The sequence below is a fragment of the Carcharhinus amblyrhynchos genome, unplaced genomic scaffold (assembly GCF_965287045.1).
Source record: "Carcharhinus amblyrhynchos unplaced genomic scaffold, sCarAmb.v2.hapA scaffold_43, whole genome shotgun sequence".
NCBI classification, from domain to species: domain Eukaryota; kingdom Metazoa; phylum Chordata; class Chondrichthyes; order Carcharhiniformes; family Carcharhinidae; genus Carcharhinus; species Carcharhinus amblyrhynchos.
This window is the reverse complement of record NW_027649784.1, coordinates 1,046,128-1,063,603: the sequence shown is the minus strand read 5'-3', so window position 1 is coordinate 1,063,603 and position 17,476 is coordinate 1,046,128. Positions and strand designations below refer to the sequence as shown.

The following is a 17,476-nucleotide window of genomic DNA, read 5'->3' as shown; positions in this document are numbered from 1 at the left end:
CTGTTGGAATCATAAGGCCATAAAGCAGAATTAACTGCCTCACCAGACGTCTTATTAGAAACAACTGTTACAAAAGTGAGTTTTAATAAAGCTGCCTTCACAGTTTCTAATCAAAACAAAGTCGGAAAGATATTAGTGTCTTAGCTAACGAAAGACTTGTGGTAGGGGACTGAGTGGGAACTGATAAATAATAGTAACATGATGATACCCCCTGAAACTGTAGGTAGTGATAAAAAGCTCAGTCATTGAATGGATAAGCCATGTATCCATGTGTTTCATTATGTTAGCAATAAACAAAACTTATCAGGACTATAATTGGGGAATGTCCTGAAGATAAATTGACCACATCCCTTGGAGATTGTTAACTTCAAAGGCCATAAAATCCTAATGGCTTTTGTAGGCCCCCCCTTTATCGATTAAACGATGCCCATGTGAGGCTGTTCTCATAAAGATGCTTTGGAGGCTGGATGAAGCTACGCAGGAGCAGGCAAGTTCTTTCGAGTTAGATTGGCTTTATGTTAATAAGCTTTGCATCCTTCCTGTTTGTGAAGCTGTTCTTGCTGGCAAAGCAGGGCTCAGGGACACAAAACTGATTTTTTTTTTAATGCTCACCCCACTATCATACAGAGCAACCACACACTGAGTTGGTAAGATTGTGCGTACTGTGTTTATAAAGTAACTTTTTGCAATGGGGGAGCTAGAGAGCAGATTCCTGATCAACTGTAATTGAAACAGAAAGTGCACTATTTCCTCAGGGAAAAAAAATTCTTGGAAAACATGTGTTGAAGCTGAAATGTGAGGGGTGTGGCCCCTGGGTCAGCTATATTAAAGCTTACGCAAATATTAATCATTTCAGCTCAGAACAGGAGCTAACATCTGGAGTAACATTCTGATACATGACAAAGGAGGAAGTTTGTGATTTAGGTGAGTGATTATTTCTGTGCAGTGATTTCTAGCAGCAATCACTAAGTTTCATTTTGGTGACCTCAGTGAGGTGAAAATCTACTTTTCGGTTTGTTCAATGAATTGTGAGTGTGATTAAAATACCTGGGGCGTACAGTGGTTAGTGCTGCTACCTCACAACACGGAGTCTACACGTTCCCCCCCCCCCCCCCCCAACGTCTGCGTGGGATTCCTCCAGGTGCTCCTGTTTCCTCCCACAGCCCTGATGTGGAGGCGCCGGCGTTGGACTGGGGTAAACACAGTAAGAAGTCTCACAACACCAGGTTAAAGTCCAACAGGTTTATTCGGTAGCAGGAGATTTTGGAGCTTTGCACCTTCGTCAGGTGAGGTCAGTCAGTTAGGGTGCATCGACCGTGCTAAATTCTCCCTCACTGTATCCAAACAGGCCCCTGAGTGTGGCGACTAGGGGATTTTCACAGTCACTTCACTGCAGTGTTAATACAAATTCTCCCTCACTGTACCCGAACAGGCCCCTGAGTGTGGCGACTAGGGGATTTTCACAGTAACTTCATTGCAGAGTTAATACAAATTCTCCCTCAGTGTTGCCTGAAAAGGCGCCGGAGTGTGGCGACTAGGGGATTTTCACAGTCACTTCACTGCGGTGTTAATGTAAACCAACTTGTGACACTAATAAATAAAATGAATTTAAAAAATTAAATTACCTATGTTGCATACTTGCTCAGTAATTACAATAAATTGATTCCCTGTAAGGTTAACATATGTGGAGTGATAATTAGAGGGAGGAATAGAGGGTTTCTCTGACACGATTAGATATGGAAAGACTGGAGATGGTTTGAATGAAGCACTTTGGACTGGTTACATTGAATAACCTGTTCCTGTGCCATGCACTCTTGTCTAATCCTCTGTAACCTGGTTGTGTTTAACCAGAGACCCAACTGATCCAAAGTTCATGTGAAGCAGTCTGTTTTCTCCAAGAGCTTTTGATGAACGTTTATGATTCCATTCCTGCCAGGTTAATGAGTTTTCCAAAATGCCGACTCTGGGAAATGGGCTCAGTTGAGAAAGGGAGGATGGAGGACCAGGGTCAGGAGATGGCGAAGGGAATTGAAGACTGCAAAATAGGATTCGGGACTGGAGAGTGATGAGGGAGATATAGAGAGGGGAAATGAGGCTGAGTGATTGACTGTTGGAGTGAGGGAATGCGGTATTCCTTCACAGTAGTGCGGTCAAAATCCTGGCACTACTATGCTACCAGCACTTAGGGGTACCTACACCACATGGATTACACGGTTTAAGATAGCAGTTCACCAACACGACCTTCTCGAGGGGCAATTAGGAATGGACAATAACACTGGCCTAGCCAGGAACACCCACATCCCATGAATGAGTAAAATGTCCGGGACATGGGATTAAGGGAAATAAAATTGAAGATGGGCGCAGGAGATGAGTGCTTTGGGCTGAGCAGTTCCATGCTGGAATTGGCACACAACTTTTTCCCCCTGGCATGGCTGCAGCCCTGCCTTCAGTCCAATGTCTCAACACATGCTGATCCCAACTCTGTGCTGTATTCCAAAGCCACTTAACTTCCTGTGGTAGTGCTGTCACATCCTCACAGCCAAACTCCAGTCGCAAATTCCTGGCCACTACTCCCGTTCGCATTTGAGAGAGGCCCTTGGGAACCTCTTGACCCTCTGTGGAAGCAAACTGTCTCTCCTCCTATTTATCTGTACCATGAAGGCCTCCAGACCTACAACAGTGAAAGAGGGGCTCTCTCTCTCTACCTTGGTGTTCTATTTTCACTGGTTCAGAACTGCAGCGTTCTATAGGTAGTGTCTCAAAACCAGCAACATTGGAACTGAGTGTGTACTGGATTTCAGATCTTTCCTCATTTCAGGTGAGACGGTTCAGGCTGGATTGGGTTAGGAATGTAATAATATTTTAATTCATTCCTGGGATTCGGGTGTCGCTGGATAGGCCAGCATTTATTGCTGTGAGCAACAGGTAAAGATGCTGTTAACACATCTGTACACCATAGAAAAATAGCATAAAGTTAGGTACACTGGATATAGTCAGGCACATTGATAACCCACATTATGGAAACAACTGTGACTTTAGTCACAAACATAGGGCATAAAATTCGCTGCTAACAGAGCAATAGTCAGGGACAATAAAGAGACTGCCTGTGGTGTAGGAATAACACCAGATGTGTGGTGTGCAATGAAGCATACACCACATCCTGAAGGAATGTACGAGGTCCAAGTTATAAAAGGCAAATAGTATACAAGATGTGTTGTTTCTACAACTAAGCATAAAAGGGGAAAAAAGGTCACTGAGATAGTTGGGACAGCAGTGAGCAAGTTGGCAAAGGATTGATTACCGCCAATCTGAACTGGACATGTAACAGTGTTAGATAAGACGAATGAGTTTACTAATGCACTCTTGTGATAACAGGAGACATTGTTAGATGGGGAGTAGAGGGGATGAAAACTTAGGGCACCTTGAGCCAATAGGGGAATGACAACACATAGATGGGACAGGGACCACCAATTAGGGGAGAACAACACATTGCAAAGCCATTACAATGCTTGTAAAAAAAAGTATAAAATGTGCTGCAAATCGATGTAAGGTGTGCCTATTTTATTGGACACCCGGTCTTGCAAGAACGTTAAATAAAATATCTTGCTCCTTCAGAACTTGACTAAATTGTTTGACTGTGAGCTGCGTTTCTCACATTGCCCAGCCCTAATTGCCCTTAGGGTGTGTTTTTCAAGTAAGGCTGGCAAAATGGAACAAATGGAGAATGCTGCAAGATGAGCCATACAATTCTGTGCAGCTCCTTTCGATCCATCAGTGTTACTTTGCCAGCAGCATGACAGAAGATCTGTTTGTGCAGATAAATGAGTTCCTTTGCACTTCAATGAAGCATGGTATGTGCAGCTTCAAGGAATTTCCCAGCTATACAACTAGACCAAAAATATCAGTGAGCAGGGAAAGTGATCCAGGTGATAGCAGCTTTAAAAATATTTTAGGTATTACTGGTTTTTGAATAACCGGATTTGAGATGCTTTACACCTGTAACTGAAATTTATCATGTAAGCTGCTACTGATAAATAAAGTGAAGTTTATCAGGAGCAGTTTAGTGTGACTCCATGCAGATTTTCTTTAAGTGGGACAGACTGCTGTTCAGAAGAGCAGAGCAGGCTGTTTCTACCATGAGCTCTCTTTGCGAATGCTGCTCAGCTCTCTGCTGAGATAGCCATCAGTGCAGACCCTGCTTGCACCAAAGCTACAATCCAGTATGGGCATGGGCAGATCGTGCACTGTGGTTCAAGAAGGTGGTTCGCCACCACCTTTTCAAGGAAGGAGCAATAAATGCTGACTTTGCCAGAGATGCCCAAATCACTTAACTGATTTTTTAAAAAATATATTTTTTTAATTTTCACTGGGAACATGGGAGTAACATTGAGACTGTGACTAGAAATCAGATTATACAATATCACAGCAGGCCAAAATGCAACACAGAATGCTTCCAATGTATATCTTTTTTCAAAATACAATGGTTATACAGACATTGACTTTGCGTTTCCTTGTAGGTGTTACTAATTGGCTGGAGAATGGCTGGAGAACACAGTCCGTCAGAGATTCTACGGAAAATACGTAGAAAGCTCATGAGCATTCTTAAAGAGCAACCAAACGTTATCCTCGATGAGATGGATGCGATGTTCATCATTACACTGGATGAGTATAATCAGATAGATGGGATCGCAGACCCCATGGAAAAAATCAGAAAACTGATAAACATTGTGGTTCAGAAGGGAGAGGCAAGTTGTGAGAAATTTCTAGAGGTTCTGCAAAGCTTACAGGGTGAACTCCCAGGATTGGATCGTGTATTGTCTGACTTTAGTGCTGCAACAAGAGGTAGGTGTTTGCATTTACTAAATTAACAATTAGATTGCAAGATTACAGGGGAAACTTGTGTTCTTGCTAATGGCACATTTGGTGATGGGGAGCATTTAATCAGGCAGAGGGGGACCCTGACCACTTCCCACTTCCCACTTCTACACGGATTAGATCCTTGATATTTCAGCAAATGCAGGCAGAGGGCCAGCCATGTGGGGAGCACAATAAGCAAATCCATATGGTGTCTCTTGTGGGTTCCCCGAACAACGTGTCCCACATTCAAAAGCACTCAGTTCCTGAGTGACGAATCAGGAAGGGGAGAAGTAACTGCTAAGAAACACTGCCCTGCCCTCGCTGCTGACCCCCATCTTCTCGTCTCCCCGTGACACACCTCCTGCCATCACTCACCTATGGCTTAGGATGCATCGGGTGATACCAAGCCTAGGGTGGGTGTTGTACCAGCAGTAGCCCTGGGGGTCCTTGATTCTGGAGGAAGGTCAGCCAGTCAGGTGTGCCAGGCCTTCACGATTAGAGGTGATGTGTGACTCTCTCGGGCTGTCCAGCAAGCTGCAACAACCCTGTTTCCTTCCACAAGGTTATGCACCCTGACTCTAAGAGGCCAATTTTCATATTCTGTCCACCACAGGAATCGGAGCAGGTGAGGGGCGGACCGTGGGAATTGACCTCCGGTGGGATTTTCCAATTTTGGGGTGAGCGTGGCCGTAAAATCCCAGCCTCTGTTTGCAGTTTAACCAAAATGTGAAATTCTACCTTTAATAGTCAGGATGAGATACAATTCCTGATCTTTTCAGTGTTTTTGTGGCCAAATACTTGTTTAAATATCTGCCTGCAACCATTTTCTACTGTGTCCTTACTCTTCCAGCTGATAATACTGACATTGTTAAACAGCTTTTGACTTACAGAAGATGTTTGGGAAGATAACAATAAGGGATATGGGCTATCCATATTTCCCAGTTCTACTGCTGTTCTATTTTAAGGTAGACCAGATGAGTTCGGACCAATATCCTTATTTCCCAGTTCTTTTGCTGTTCCATTTTAAGTTACATAAGAACATAAGAAATAGGAGCAGGAGAAGGCCATCTAGCCCTTCGAGCCTGCCCCACCATTCAACAAGATCATGGCTGATCTTTCGTGTCTCAGTTCCACATTCCCGCCTTCTCCCCATAACCCTTAATCCCCTTGCCTATCAAAACCCTATCAACCCGCGTCTTAAATATATTTAGCGAGGCAGCCTCCACCACTTCAACGGGCAGAGAATTCCAGAGATTCACCACCCTTTGAGTGAAGAAGTTCCTCCTCAACTCCATTCTAAACCGCCCCCCCTTTATCTTGAGGCTGTGCCCTCTGGTCCTACTGTCCTTTCTGAGCGGGAAGAGTCTCTCCACCTCTATCCTATCCATCCCATTCATCATCTTAAACGTCTCAATGAGATCTCCCCTCATTCTTCTAAACTCTAACGAGTACAAGCCTAGTTTGTTCAGCCTCTCCTCATAGGTCAACCCCCTCAACTCCGGTATCAGCCTAGTAAACCTCCTCTGCACTCCCTCCAAGGCCAAAATATCCTTGCGTAACTCCCTCCAAGGCCAAAATATCCTTGCGTACACAAGACCAGTTCGGGACCAATTTCCCAGTTTTCACTCTTCTGGATATATGGGGTTAAGATTGCATCAGCCATGATCTCACTGAGTGGTAGAACAGGTTAGAAGAGTAAATGGTCTTCTCCTGCTCTGATGCTCTCTATCTCCTGGGGAAGCAGCGCTGTTTCAATGCATTGTACAGTTTATAAGACCTGTCTGTACTCTTTCTTCAGGTGAAGCCCGGCACACTAATGTGTACGAGAACCCGGCTGCCGAGAGGCCTTTGTCCAGTCAGGAACAAAGAAACAAACAAACAATCGGGATAGCAGGTACATTGCATAAGTGGTCACCGAGGCAACTAACAACAATTCGTTCTGTTGACTGATAAAGGTCTCTGCAAAGGTTTTACCGCAATCTGTACAAAGGTGGAGTTGTTTATGAATCAGCCCTCTTTCCTGAACCCACTGGTTCACAATTCTAATGGACATAATAGACACGTTTGCAAAAACTCTAGACTGAATTCACCTTGTGTGATGTTACAAACCAACAGGTTACCATGTTCCTATGAAATTACTTTGCTCCATGTTGTAACAAAAGTTGAGGGCGATTTATTGTAAATGGGCTAACACTGTTTTGACAACGAAAAAGGAATTTCATATCTTAATTACATAATAACAATTTAAACCACTCAGTCTTTTTAAGAAAGCAGGAACAGTGAGTTAGCAATTAGGGTAACAGACCATGATCTTGATCCAGAGTTGATCAATTTGGGGCATTTTAAAAATTTAGTCAAAAACACAACAGGCTTTAAGTGTCATAAGTGTGAAAATGGGACTTTTCCATGCTGGTCTTTTAGGTGCCCCTGCTTGACATTGTAATCTTCCAGGACTCTTGTCATAGCCCAATCCCACTCAGGCCTCACTCCTTGGCACTGGCCTGGCACACTTGTGGTGTCCAATTGAGCACTGCCAGGGTGCCAGGTGGGCACTTCCAGGCACGTCCTGCCCAATGGCCACAGACTGTCCTTGCCCCTACCACCTGGGGGCTTCAGTGGCCTTCAAGACGCTCTCCCTCAGCTTGGCCATGGCTCCTGGTCTCAACGTTTCCTCAGTTCTCTGCTGAGGTGCCTGCTCAATAAGCTCCGACTTGTGCATCCTGGCTCAACCCACTTGCTCTAAGAACTGAACCAACGTGACTTAACATAAACCATTCAATATACGTTTACAGGATTTTAAGGAAGACAGAACAGTCAGAGGAATTTTTCACTGGTGTTATTAAAAGTTAGTCAGATAAAGAGGATATCTCCAAGAGTTCAGAAATCAGCTCATCTAACTTCCAAGCTAAAACTCGTATCAAATCTTTGTCAGACCACAGCTAGAATTTTACCCTCCCTCCCACCTGCCTGTTTCAAGGAGGAGCAAAGCCCCAAAAATCCCACCACTCTGCAGGGATCAGTAGGGGGAGGGACGAGAGGGGGCCAGCTGTCACTCTGCAGTCATCGGTGGGGGGAGGGAGAGAGAAGGGGGATTATTACATACAATTCTAGTTGCTGTATTATATTAAAACAAGTTAAAGGCGCTGGAGAAGGTGCAAAAAAACATCAGTGAAGGGATGGTACCTGTTATGCAGGAAAGGATGAACAGGCTGGGTCAGAGCTGTCTAAAAGTGCAAAAGGTTTTGTACAGGATAGGTACGTACAGAGCAGTACAGCACAGGATGTTTCCCCCTTATGAAGAAGAATGTAATCGTAAGCCATCAAAATCAATAAATGATAGTCATCCAGAAAAAGAATTGGCAATGCGGAAGAAATGTCTTTACCCAAGAGTGAGTCAAAATGTGAAATTCAGTCTCAGCAGGAGTGGTTAAAGTGAATAGTACAGATGCATTTCAGGGAAAGCTAAGAATCATATGGCGTAGAGGGAATACAGGGCGATGACAGATGAGAATGAGGAAAGGCAGGTGGGAGTTTAGTGGAGCATAAACACACCAGCATGGACTGATTGGGCCAATGACCTGTTTCTGTGCTTGTACGTTTATGGGCAGTATTTTATCATTTTTTTTGGCGAAGTGCTGGGTGGACTTGAAACTAGGAGAGTTAAAAACTCTGCCCGCAAAATTATGAGCGGGCAGGGCTTAACCCACTCAAAGCCTGCAGAGGGAGGTAGTGCAGATGTGCGGGCCTCTGATGCTGCACATGCACGTTAGTCATCACAGGGGTCTGCCAGACAAGGAGACAGCTGTCAGGGCCCTTCTGATGCTGCAGCCTGAAGCAGCTCCTGTCCACCCACAATCATGGGGGGCCCGCAGCCCAAAACAGAGCCCCACCGACACCCCCCTCCACCCCACCAGCCAGACCGATCGCTGGTCCCTCCTCCCACACCAATTGCGACCCTGCTGCCCTCCCCTCATCAATTGCTGTAGTGTGGCAGTGAGCTCCCTTCCCTCACCAATCGCTGCAGAGTGGCAGTAGCCCCCCTCTCTCTCCCATTCCCCCCCCACCGCCCACTGATCACTGCAGACTGGCCATGGCCCCCCCTCTGTGTCTCTCCCATCTCCCCACCAATTGCTGCAAAGTGGCAGTAAGCCCCCTCTCTCTCCCTTCCCCCCTCCGCCTCCCCCTACCAATCGTGGCAGAGTAGCAGTAGTGGGCTGTCTCTACCCGCCCCCCCGCACCGATCACGGCAAAGTGGCATTGGGCCACCCCTCTCTCCGCCACCAATCACTGCAGAGTGGCAGTGGGCCCCCCCTCTGTCTCTCCCATTACCCCCACCGACGGCTGCAGAGTGGCAGTGGGCCACCCCTCTCTCTCCCCCTTCCCCCACCGTCTCCCTCACCGATCACTGCAGAGTGGCAGTGGGCGCTCTCGCTCCCTCTCTCCTGCAACCGATCATTAGGAACACTGTGGCCTCGATGTGTAAATTGGATGGATTAGCCCTGGTAAATTTGTCAGTTACAGGATAGGGCAGGGGAGAAGGCCTGGATAAGATGCTCTCTCAGAGAGTTAGTGCAGCCTTCATGGGCTCAGTGATCCCTCCTGCACTGTAGAGATTGTGAACAGTGAAACTACTACTGATACAGTTGTATCTGTGTCAGATGTTTCTGGATTTGAAAGACTCGGTGTGGGGAGAGGAAAGGTTGAAACATACTCTCACCGGAATAGACAAGCAATTAATTCATCAGGCAAACCTCTGCTCATAAACTTGGTGCGACTCAACGTAAATGATGAATCTTTGAAAAACTATAATATTTTAAACAGGTATGGACAGTATCAGAAGAGGAGTGTGTTTAATGTTCACACTAAAAACATCATTTCTATCTCTTATTTTACAGGCAAAAGAGAGATTTTTCAGGAAATGCTTTCCAAGCTGAAGCTGCAGCAATATTTCCAAGAGAAACTTTCTTTAAGCAAAATTCTTGAAATTGGCCCAGAATCCATGGAGTGTGCAAAGCCTCACAGCTTGGGAGAAGTACCGTGGTATTTTCTAAAGAAACTTATGATTCTCAATCTGACAGCCAGAAATATCAGATGCTCAGCAGATATTCCTAAAGACAAAACAGTAACTGTTGATAAGACAAACCTTTCCAACCTTTTTGACATTCCAGGGAAAGATGCTGATGTATTGTGCAATCCCCTGGATGTCATTACTGCAGTTTTCCTTTGTGCTGATAGTTCCCTGCAGCAAGAGATGCTGATGAAGATGTCCATGTGTCAGTTTGCTCTGCCTCTATTATTGCCAGACTATAGTAAGGACAACAGCACCCTACTGCTGTGGGCCATGCGTTTCATTGTGAAAAAGTGGAGACCTCAGTCACTGGAAGCAAGTAAAGGATTCAAAGAGGCAACTATGGCAACCACTCCAATGCATGTGACTTCATTTATTCGCCTGGGTAGGTGCACAACATCCAAATCAAAGGTTCTTAATGAAGTGTTAAGTAACCCAAACCATCATCACAACTTCTTTATCAATCAGGGCATGGAATGTGGTGACATTCCTCGTAAAATTTCTGATGGTCTAGTTGAGTTCTGCTGGTACCTCCCTTGTGGTAAGAGAAATATTGATATCTTCACAGAACCTCTTCTCATTGCCAATCTCCGTGGGGATGCAAACAGTCTACACTCTCAAGTTCACTTCTTGGCCAAGGTGTCTTCAGCAGTCTTTATATTTGTTGATCAGATAGGTACTGATGAGTTTGCGTTCCTGGAATCCATTGCAGAATTGCAAACGCGATTCTTGCTGATCCTCAATCCACAACCTGCCCAGCAGGATGAGACGAGCAGCTTCCTCCAGAAACTCGCTCCGTTAATGAAACTGGAACGCAATCGTATCATCATCAAAAATAAAAGCATGAACGCATCAGACTTTGTTGAAGAAATCCAGTTGAGCATCAAGAACGCTGTAGGAGATGTGACTGATCTGATGAGCATTGAGAAAATGGCTGCTGTCGCTCGTGAGTTAGAAATATCTGTCGATGAAGATGAACCAAGGTGCCAACACGCTAAAGAAGTGGCCAAGGAAATTACTGGTGCCTTGAAAGACATGCAAAGTGTAGCAGAGTACAAAATCCAAAAACTACCTTTACAAGGAGAGCTCTGGAAAAAATGGTGCAAGCTAGGCAAGGAGCTTTGCCGTCAGAGAAGGCGTGGAGATAAGCCTGTTGAAATGTACAACAGTGAACTCAGACTTGAACAAACAAATCTGCGGAAGAAACAGTTAGAATACGATATCACTGAAAACCTTTCCGAGTTTGTCACTGAAATGGTAAATATGAACAATGATGAAAGATACTCCTTCCTGCAATGGATCAAATATTTTCTTGACACCACTGCTCGGCACGAGCTTTCTGAATTACGAGAGAAGTATAAACAACAGTATAAAGCTTCACCTGGTACAAACCAAGAGCTCATGGAACTCGACAAACAAATATCGGACAGTTCTCTGGGGCTAGAACATTTCATGCGAGAAATAGGACAGATTTATGAAGCTGAGGTAACTTTAGTCCAAGAAAATATTCTGTCAGAAAATAAACGCCAGTATACATCACTTCCCAGCATTGCTGCTGATCTTATGATAGATGGCTTCCCGCTTGAACTTTTAGATGGAGATGCTTCCAGTATATCAGAACAATGGGTCAGTGCTGTGCTCACAAACCTTTCGGAGAAACTAGGACCAGATACCAGGGTACTTGTTTTAACTGTACTGGGTGTACAGAGCACAGGGAAATCTACTCTCTTGAACACAATGTTTGGTTTGCAGTTTGCAGTGAGCAGTGGGAGATGTACAAGAGGAGCCTTCATGCAGTTGATTAAAATTACAGGAGAGCTGAAAGAGGAGACTGGCAGTGAGTACCTGATGATTATTGACACAGAAGGGTTAAAAGCTCCAGAGCTGGCAAAGCTGGAGGACAGCCATGAGCATGACAATGAGCTCGCAACTCTGGTTGTTGGACTGAGTGATGTCACATTAGTTAACATGGCTATGGAAAACTCTTCCGAGATGAAGGACGTCTTGCAAATTGTGGTGCACGCCTTCCTGAGGATGAAAGAAGTTGGACACAAACCAAACTGTCAGTTCGTTCATCAAAACGTAGGAGAAGTCTCGGCACATGATCAGAACATGAGAGACAGGAAACACCTCCTGGACCAGTTAAATGAGATGACAAGGACGGCAGCAAAGATGGAGAAGAAAGAAAACACGTTCACAGAATTTTTAGATGTCATGGAATACGATCCTGAAAAGAACAACTGGTACATTCCAGGCCTGTGGCACGGTGTACCTCCCATGGCACCAGTAAACACTGGCTACAGTGAAAATATATTCGAGTTGAAGAAATATCTGTTTGATTTGTTTAAACAGCGCAAAGGAAGAAAAAACCCATTTACAATTCACCAATTCACAGAATGGATGAAGAGTTTATGGAATGCGGTTAAATATGAAAATTTCATTTTCAGTTTCCGGAACAGCCTGGTCGCAGATGCCTACAGCCAGCTCAGTCTGAAGTACTCAGGGTGGGACTGGCAGTTTAGGAAAACCATGCATTCCTGGGTTGAAAAGGCTGAGAATAATATTGACAATCATCCTCTGAATCAGCTCGACGATTTGTATCAGACTCTGATTCAAGAATCAAATACCATTCTCCAGGCTCGAAAACAAATGGTTCTCAATCATCTGGAACAATATTTCGACAGCAAAGCAGAGAACATCCACCTCGTGGAGAAATTCAAAACTGACTTCACCTTGAGTGCTGAGAGCTTGCGAAATGAGCTTGAGATTTACAGCAGGCAGAGATGCGACACTGCAATTCAGAGACGCAAAGGCATGGACAAACTGGTTAAAATACAGACTGAATATCAGGCAACTATTCAGAAACAGGTTAGCAAACTTTTACGAGATTGTAAACAGTCAGAGACTAAACTCGATGACAGTTTTCTAGAGGAAGAATTTGAAAAGATGTGGAGAGACACGGTGAAACCACTACAGGGAATGTCATTCAAAAAGCAGAACATTGAAATGGAGTTTGAAAATCAGCTGAGACAAAGTCTACAACATCGGGGGAGTGCCGTGTGTCAGAGATTACATGCAGCTGGAAAATTGTCTGCAAAAGGAAAGAATCATTTTGTAGTTATCAAGGATCATATAGAAAAGAGGTTTTACCACAAATTTTGGAGGGGTTCCACAAATTCACGTATGAATGATTTACAAACGTTTGCAGATTGCTTAATACAACATTGTGAGGTATTTGCAAAGGAGAAGGTTAAAGCAAAAGTTGATTTTGATCAAACTTACTGTCAGTTGTTGCTGAAAATAATTGATGAAAAGTTAAACATTGCAAAACATGACTTTCAAACTACTGTTAACTTTGAGGTGGATATTAAGCTGCATTCATGTGGACACGTCTTGCCATCTTTCCAAAAGATGCATGAAGACTTCTTTAGAGAGAATGATCCAATCACTCATCTGGAAGAAATGAAAAATGCCTACTATTCCACTTTTAAAGATCTTTACCATGAAAAAGATCAAAGTCAGAAAAGGGCTCAGGCTTTGTGCAGTAACTGCCTCCAACCAGCTCTGCGGAATGCCATTGACAAGAAGCTTGGTGTGGAGATTGTTGAGGATGTAAAAGCCAGCTGTACAAACCATGAACTGAGCAGCAGAGCCTATCTCCAAGCTGTGATTTTACTGGAACTGCTGGAAGAGCACCGTGTGGAAAATTACATACAGTACATTACAAACTATGAGGATTTTGCAAAAGAGTGGATCAGGAAAAGAATAATAATGAATTACAAAGAAGGAAATAAAATTACAGGGATTGCTACAAAAATAATCGAAGCTTTGATCCGAAAGACAAAAGGTGCCATTGAGCAAGCAATGGTGACTGGGAAGGAAAATGTGTCTGAATTTTTAACAGAATTTTGTAATATTTTGAAGGATGATTTTGTGATTGACAAAGGGAGTTTAGAAATTGTACTCTTTCAAAATACCACCAAAGCCAGTGAATTTGCAGCTGCTGTTGTCGCAGCCCTGGATGACGTGGAGCAAAAACTCATTTTGGGCTTTAATGAAAACCATGATATCAAGGAAATTCTGGCTCGCCTGCCCGTGAAGCCAGATGAAGAACTCTTCCGCCAAGTTCTCGGCTGTGGGAAGATGTGTCCATTCTGTGGAGTTCCTTGTGAACGAGGAGGCTCAGGACACAAGGAGCATTTTGCTGCAACACATCGGCCCCAGGGTCTGCGTCGATATCGCTATGAATCCAGTGAAAAACTTGTAGCAGCAGTGTGCACGTCTTCAGTGGCATCTGATGGTTCATTCCGCTGTGCAGCAACACGATATCAATATCATCCCTACAAAGACTACCGCAGTGTAAATGATTATTATGCCTCCTGGGATATTCCACCAGACACCAGCATCCAAGCAGCAGCCTACTGGAAATATGTCCTGTGTACCTTTAATAAAGAGTTTGCTGAGGCTTACAATGCCCAACAGGCCAGTGTCCCTGCTGACTGGAAAACTATACAACGGGAAACCATAAAAGCAGAGGTAAAGAAAACATATAATATGTGAACAAAAATATTAGACAACTGGAACAGTGTGAGATGAAATATTCAGAATTAACACAATTAGACATTCACTCTTAACGCCATGTGAGCGTTGTCATCGTTGCTCAAGAGTCAGGCTTATCTAATTATTTACAAAAACAGGAAGCAAAGAGTTACCAAAAACAGCACTAAAAATGCTACAGATCTGAACTGTTTCCACTGCCAGTTACAAGTGTCAACTGCCCCTCTCAGGATCAATGTGTACACCTGTGATGATATTTATCTCTGATTATAATTTGCTTTAAGTATACTTTAATGTTGCCACTGCAGTCCTACAAACCTGTGCCAGAATAATGATCAACTTAAGATTTTCATTCTGAAAGTTTTTTAAATTATCTTGAAATGCTTAATAAAGTAGATAAATTATCATCCTGTATTCTGTTTAGTCCCCATTTGTGACCTGACTTACTTAACACTGTTTTGTATTCCTGCTAGTAACAAGTAACTGTTATAGACTGCCTACCATTCTCATGACACTGTGGGCAATGCTGAGACTTTAGTGCAGAATTGCCCTCGTGAAGGATACGGACAATTTTGCACCTAGGCCCTCTATTCGTGGCATCAGGTATCTGTCCACTTGACGCACTCTATTTACTGTCAATTTGTCTCCACAAGACGGACTGAGTTGTCTGGATTTAAGACTGGCCCATTCGGAGAATTACACAGGTCGTAATGCCCAGTTCTTCTAACCGTTTAAGCTCAGCCTCAACTTCTGCAAATAGAGCACAGGGGACCGGTTGTGCTTTGAAATAGGTTGGGACTCTTAAGCCTATGTAGATCCTTGTCTCTTATCTTTCAGAGGCCTACTTGGAATACCTTGAGGTATTTCCCTATTACTTCGTGTAGGTTACCAGTACCAATGTTGAAGGTTTGCTGCAAATGTTTTATAGCCAGTCCTTTACCAAGAGGCTGGGCCCTAGTCCCTGTACTGCTATTAGAGGAAACAGACTGTCTGTTGCCCATATGTAACTGAGGTTAGTGGTCCCGATTTATGCGTAACGGTTGTCCAGTGTACGTGGCCAATCTTGCCTTGGTATTTCACAGCTGAGTGACGAGATGCCCAATTGTAGTGGTCTGAAGACATATATTCTGATGATGGCTACCGCTGCATCTGTGCCTACTCCATGTTGGTGGAGTTGGATCTGGGTTGAGGCCATTTTTGGTGTAGTGATGCACACTGGTTCTTTTCAAATTGGCAAGCAGTAACTCGAGGGAACTCCAGCTATTCACAGTATATATTAATAATTTGGATGAGGGAACAAAATGTAACATTTCAAATTTGCAGATGTTGGGTGGGAGGGTGAACTGTGATGATGCAGAGATCCTTCAGAATGATTTGGACATATTGGGTGAGTTGGCAAATCAATGGCAGATTCATGAAGGGGAAGTTGTGTTTGAGGTATTTACTGGATTTTTATGAAGATGTGACTAGTGCGGTAGATAGAGGGGAACCGGTGGATGTGGTGTTTTTAGATTTCCAGAAGGCATTTGATAAGGTACCTCACAAAAGGTTGCTGCAGAAGGTTAGGGTACACGGAGTTGGGGGTAAAGCGTCAGCGTGGATTGGATAGCGTGGCTATTTAACAGGAAGCAGAGAGTTGGAATAAATGGGTGCTTTTCTGGTTGGCAGTTGGTGACTAGTGGTGTGCCGCAGGGATCGGTGCTGGGACCTCAACTGTTCACCATATACATAGATGATCTGGAGGAGGGGACTGGGTGTAGGGTAACGAAGTTTGCTGATGACACGAAGATGAGTGGAAAAGCGAATTGCGTGAAGGACGTGGAGAGTCTGCAGAGAGATTTGGATAGGCTGAGTGAGTGGGCGAGGACCTGGCAGATGGAGTATAACGTTAGCAAATGTGAGGTTATCCACTTTGGAAGAAATAATAATAGGATGGAATATTATTTAAATGGTGAAAAGTTGCAGCATGCTACGGTGCAGAGGGACCTGGGGGTCCTTGTGCACGAATCGCAAAAACCCAGTCTGCCAGTGCAGCAGGTGATCAAGAAGGCGAATGGGATGTTGGCCTTTATAGCAAGGGGGATAGAATATAAAAGCAGGGAGGTCTTGCTGCAACGGTACAGGGCACTGGTGAGGCCACAACTGGAGTACTGTGTGCAGTTTTGGTCCCCTTATTTGCAAAAGGATATATTGGCCTTGGAGGGAGTGCGGAGAAGGTTCATCAGGCTGATACCGGAGATGAGGGGGTTAGCTTATGAGGAGAGATTGAATAGACTGGGCCTGTACTCATTGGAGTTTAGAAGGCTGAGGGGGAATGTAATAGAGACTTACAAGATAAAAAAGGGGCTTTCTCCCCATAACGCACTCTCGGTCGGGTGAATCCCTCTCTCTCGGTCGAGTAGATCCCTCTCTCTCGGTCGAGTAGATCCCTCTCTCTCGGTCGAGTAGATCCCGCTCTCTCGGTCGGGTGGATCCCGCTCGGTCGGATGGATCGCTCTCTCGGTCGAGTAGATCCCGCTCTCTCGGTCGAGTAGATCCCGCTCTCTCGGTCGGGTGGATCCCGCTCGGTCGGATGGATCGCTCTCTCGGTCGAGTAGATCCCGCTCTCTCGGTCGAGTAGATCCCGCTCTCTCGGTCGGGTGGATCCCGCTCGGTCGGATGGATCGCTCTCTCGGTCGAGTAGATCCCGCTCTCTCGGTCGAGTAGATCCCGCTCTCTCGGTCGGGTGGATCCCGCTCGGTCGGATGGATCGCTCTCTCGGTCGAGTAGATCCCGCTCTCTCGGTCGAGTAGATCCCGCTCTCTCGGTCGGGTGGATCCCGCTCGGTCGGATGGATCCCTCTCTCGGTCGAGTGGATCCCTCTCTCTCTCGGGTGGATCCCCCCCTCTCTCGGTCGAGTGGATCCCTCTCTCTCTCTCTCTCGGGTGGATCCCCCCTCTCTCGGTCGAGTAGATCCCTCTCTCTCTCTCGGGTGGATCCCCCCTCTCTCTCGGT

General features: G+C 44.9%; 1 protein-coding gene across 1 annotated transcript; it reads left to right on the top strand.

Moving 5' to 3' along the window:
* Positions 1-828: 828 nt before the first annotated feature.
* Positions 829-14,889, top strand: LOC145337110 (interferon-induced very large GTPase 1). Its single transcript, XM_080181870.1, has 4 exons — positions 829-924; positions 4,518-4,842; positions 6,656-6,751; positions 9,753-14,889. Exons 2-4 carry the CDS (start codon positions 4,539-4,541, stop codon positions 14,483-14,485), a joined length of 5,133 nt encoding a protein of 1,710 aa, XP_080037996.1. The 5' UTR covers positions 829-924; positions 4,518-4,538; the 3' UTR covers positions 14,486-14,889.
* Positions 14,890-17,476: the final 2,587 nt, after the last annotated feature.